The 5,000-nt window shown below is 45.5% G+C and overlaps 1 protein-coding gene across 18 annotated transcripts in view; it reads right to left on the bottom strand.

The window, feature by feature from the left end:
* The window catches only part of adgrb2 (adhesion G protein-coupled receptor B2), a 1,085,043-nt gene that overhangs the window by 300,814 nt on the left and 779,229 nt on the right, over window positions 1-5,000 (bottom strand). For all 18 annotated transcript variants that reach the window (XM_061882474.1, XM_061882487.1, XM_061882489.1 and 15 more), the window contains one exon: window positions 4,825-4,927. In XM_061882474.1, the coding sequence (XP_061738458.1) occupies window positions 4,825-4,927 (103 nt within the window). The remainder of the gene's footprint in view (window positions 1-4,824; window positions 4,928-5,000) is intronic.

Here is a 5,000-nt window from a genome sequence, read left to right as displayed (position 1 = left end):
TGTTTTGAAGACTGTCTTGAAGTCACTTTCTGACCGTGCTATGTACGTGTGTGGTGGGGGCTGCTTGGAGGAGGAAAAGTCACCGCCGCTGTCCATGGCACTGAAGACGAGCACCATCGGGGCATGTGCTGACGGCGAGACACAGCTGACTGGTGATTAGATTTCACAGGTGGTGCGTGTTCATCTAATCATCTGTTGTCTTTAACAGTAAGCGGATGGGAGCAGAGGAGGGAGGAGGATACAGACTGAAAAGTCATGTTCTGGGAGAGAATCCCCATTACTGAAAAATATTATCATTAAAAACTGTGTTAAACCTGCATGCTGGACTCTTGTGCCGTGTCTTCAGTGGAACTGCTAGGAAGCGACGTCCACAACGTGCCTCCACTTTGACAGCCTCTTCTCCCCGCGGGCCCATGTTGTTTCGCACTTCCATAGCGTTTTTACCGACATAAATTGGGACTATACGCTGCTTTGTATTAGAGATGACAACAGTGGAGGATGCATACGCATCTATGGGCCAGTACGCCCCAAAACGAGAGGATAGAGGAAAAAGAAGCGGACTCGCACAAAGGACGTTGGGTAAATTATGACCATATAAGGACATATCTGCTTTTGTCACAAATGAGGGAAATTAAAGGATTGTTAGGAGGAAGTATGAAGCAAGATTGTTTTATAAACATTTCCACTTTGCCTCCATGGTTTGATGTCACATGTACGGGACTTTTGCAGACAAAAATAGCAACTTTTGACCCTACTTTACGAAAAAGCTGCTGTAAATTCAGTGACCCCAGGCCAAAATCCCCCAGAAGGACTGAGAAGTGCTGGGAAAACGCAGGTTGGGGTTTTCCATTTAGAGGATTTTTATTTTGAAACCTGGAGTTAGCTGGGGGAGGCAGGATGAAGGATGGGAGGTTGGTCGGGGGCCACCCTGGGGACGCACGTGATTCCGACCTGCCGCTTCTCGCTGAACATTTCCAAATGCACGTTGGGCTTTGACGGGAACGGTCTAAGATCACCTTTTAGGAGAGGACACGACCTGGCCTTGGAGACCGCAGCCTGGGGCGACTGCTCTCACGGCAGCTGGCAGCTTCTACTTCTGGCCAAGGTGAAGAGCCCAGGATCACGCTTGTCTTTAACACATTCATCACCAAGCATCCTTGGGAGGTTTTGCCCCCCAAAACTAAGGAAGGGTACTTACACACACACACACACACACACACACACATGCATCCACAAAAATATATGCCACACACATTCATACCCCACGCCCCCCAATCCAACATCCTAGACGCAAATCCCATAGGGCTGATGAAAGGATGGTTAGCGCCTGAGAGCTGCGGCCTACCACCATCACCCCGTACTCCCCTCCCTCTGTTGCTAAATATCTCGAGATGCATGTTGCAATATGTATATGTGCTTTGCTACAGAGGTTTTTTTCCCACTCCAGACTGGGCTCTTAAGGGGGCCCAGTCTGGATTGTATTTTTTTACTCGTCCTCCCCCAGCGGTTTACCTTTTTCCCCATCTTTTACGGGGCGCCTCGTGGCGACCCATGAGCGTTCCTGTTCTGCAATCCTGTACACTGTTTGTTTGTCTAATCTTGAATGGGTTTGTGCTGAAAACTATTTTGTTGTATTTGTGCAATGACAATAAAGACCTATCCTATCCTATCCCGAAGGACAGTGCAGCGAAGACAACGAACTCCCTTCTTATCTCTCATGGACACACACCTGTTGTTGTTGTTGACTTTGGACATATCGGCTGCAAGACATCAAGGCCATGGAACAGAGACACACTGCAGGCTTAGACACAAACATGCATCCACAAAAATATACGCCACACACACATATACCCCACCCCCAACCCAACGCCCTCGACGCAAATCCAATAGAGGTGATGGAAGGATGGGCAACGCCTGAGAGCTGCGGCCCGCCAACATGGCCCCCTCACTCCCTCCCCACTGTTGATAAATATCTCCAGATGTACGTTGTAATGTGTATATGTCCTTTGCTATGGAGGTTTTTTCCCACTCCAGACTGGGCCCCCTTAGGAAAAATTGTAAAAAATACAATCCAGACTGGGCTCCTAAGGGGGCCCAGTCTGGATTATATTTTTTTAACTCATCCTTCAACCAACGTTTATCTTTTTCCCATCTTTTATGGAAGCGTTCCTGTTCTGTAACCCTGTACACTGTTTTTTTGGACGGGTTTGTGCTGAAAACAAAGTTTTGTTGTACTTGTGCAATGACAATAAAGACCTATCCTATCCTAAGACACAACAAACGCCCTTCTTGTCTCTCATGGACACACACCTGTTGTTGTTGACTTTGGACTTATCGGCTGCAAGACATCAAGACCGCGGAACAGAGACACACTGCAGGCTTACACACACACACACACATGCATCCACAAAAATACACGCCACACACACATACACCCCACCCCCAATCCAACAACCTAGACGCGAATCCCATGAGGGTGATGGAAGGATGGGCAACGCCTGAGAGCTGCAGCCCGCCACCATGACCCCGCACTTCCCTTGCCTCTGTTGCTAGATATCTCGAGATGTACGTTGTAATATGTATATGTGCTTTTGCTACGGAGGTTTTTTCCCACTCCAGACTGGGCCCCCTTATGAGCCCATTCTAGATTGTATTCTTTCACTCATTCTTCCCCAGCGTTTTACCTTTTTCACCATCTTTTACGAAAACCTGTACACAGTTTTTTTGTCTAATCTTGGACAGGTTCGTGTTGAAAACAAAGTTTTGTTGTAAAAACCATGTTTCCCTATGTGTTGGATGTAAATATAAACGGAATACAATGATTTGCAAAACCTTTTCAACCCATATTCAATTGAATGCACTACAAACACAAGATATCTGATGTTCAAACTCATAAACAAAAATGAACTTACAATTTCATGGCTGCAACACGTGCCAAAGTAGTTGGGAAAGGGCATGTTCACCACTGTGTTACATCACCTTTTCTTTTAACAACACTCAATAAACGTTTGGGAACTGAGGAAACTAATTGTTGAAGCTTTGAAAGTAGAATTCTTTCCCATTCTTGTTTTATGTGGCGCTTCAGTCGTTCAACAGTCCGGGGTCTACGTTGTCGTATTTTACGCTTCATAATGCGCCACACATTTTCGATGGGAGACAAGTCTGGACTGCAGGCGGGCCAGGAAAGTACCCACACTCTTTTACTACGAACCCACGCTGTTGTAACACGTGGCTTGGCATTGTCAGGCTGAAATAAACAGGGGCGTCCATGATAACGTTGCTAGGATGACAACATATGTTGCTCCAAAACCTGTATGAACCATTCAACATTAATGGTGCCTTCACAGATGTGTAAGTTACCCATGCCTTGAGCACTAATGCACCCCCATACCATCACACATGCTGGCTTTTGAACTTTGCGCCTATAACAATCCGGATGGTTATTTTCCTCTTTGTTCCAAAGGACACCACGTCCACAGTTTCCAAATATAATTTGAAATGTGGACTCGTCAGACCACGGAACACTTTTCCACTTTGCATCAGTCCATCTTAGATGAGCTCAGGCCCAGCGAACCCGGCGGGGTTTCTGGCTGTTGTAGATAAATGGGTTTTGCTTTGCATAGTAGAGTTTTAACTCGCACTTACAGATGTAGCAACACACTGTAGTCACTGACAGTGGTTTTATGAAGTGTTCCTGAGCCCATGTAGTGATATCCTTTACACACTGATGTTCATTTTTGATGCAGTACCGCCTGAGGGATCAAAGGTCCCTAATATCATCGCCTACGTGCAGTGATTTCTCCAGATTCCCTGAACCTTTTGATGATTTTACGTACCGTGGATGGTAAAATCCCTAAATTCCTTGCAATAGCTCGTTGAGAAATGTTGTTCTAAAACTGTTCGACAATTTGATAACAAAGTGGTGACCCTCACCCCATCCTTGTTTGTGAATTACTTAGCATTTCATGCAAGCTGCTTTTTACCCAATCATGGCACCCACCTGTTCCCAATTAGCCTGCACACCTGTGGGATGTTCCAAATAAGTGTTGGATGAGCATTCCTCAACTTTATCAGTATTTATCGCCACCTTTCCCAACTTCTTTGTCACGTGTTGCTGGCATCAAATTCTAAAGTTAATGATTATTTGCAAAAAAAAAAAAAGTTTATCAGTTTGAACATCAAATATGTTGTCTTTGTAGCATATTCAACTGAATATGGGTTGATTATGATTTGCAAATCATTGCATTCCGTTTATATTTACAGCTAACACAATTTCCCAAGTCATATTGAAGCGGGCTTTGTATATACTTGTGCAATGACAATAAAGACCTATCCATCCTCCTATTTACACAATGTGCCAACTTCACTGGTTTTGGGTTTTGTAGAGGAAAACGCGCCATTTTGCGTGCTTATCGGAGGACATTAGGGATTCTGCACGTGCTAATTGTTAGCATGTGGTATTATTTCCGCACTCCTCGGCATCGAAGCCTGTCACTGGAGGTTGGCGGCCCTCTGAGGCCTCAGCCTGAGTCGTTTATAATAACACACTTCCATGCAATATAAAGTCAATAGTCGCCGAGAGGCCGGGCAATATAAGCAAGTCAAAAAGGTCTGCATTTATTCAGGCTGTACACGCTGGCGCTTTATAGCATGCAGCATTTTCTCCGCTCAGCAAACACAGCGGCGGGGAGTATTCATATGAATAAAAAAAAAAAAAAAGGCAAGTCAGAAAGCGGTTTTCGGCCTGAGTTGTTGACAAAAAAAAATGTAATAAACGTTGACGACATTTCAAATTGGGGAGTCAAATAAAGAGATTTCCCTTACGTTGAAAAGCGTGGCGAGCTCCACCACCACCACCGGATCCCTGGGCTGCAGCTCGGGTCGGATGGTCACCGTCAGGATCTTGGAGTTGATCACGGCCGGTTGGCTGCGGGAGATGCACATGCAAACTTTGAGGCGAAAGGAACAACAATAACCAAAAGGGAAGGAGAGATGATTGG

Source organism: Nerophis ophidion, linkage group LG21 (genome assembly GCF_033978795.1).
Source record: "Nerophis ophidion isolate RoL-2023_Sa linkage group LG21, RoL_Noph_v1.0, whole genome shotgun sequence".
Classification (NCBI taxonomy): Eukaryota; Metazoa; Chordata; class Actinopteri; order Syngnathiformes; family Syngnathidae; genus Nerophis; species Nerophis ophidion.
Note: the sequence above shows the minus strand (reverse complement) of the source record. Positions and strands in the feature narration are given on the sequence as shown.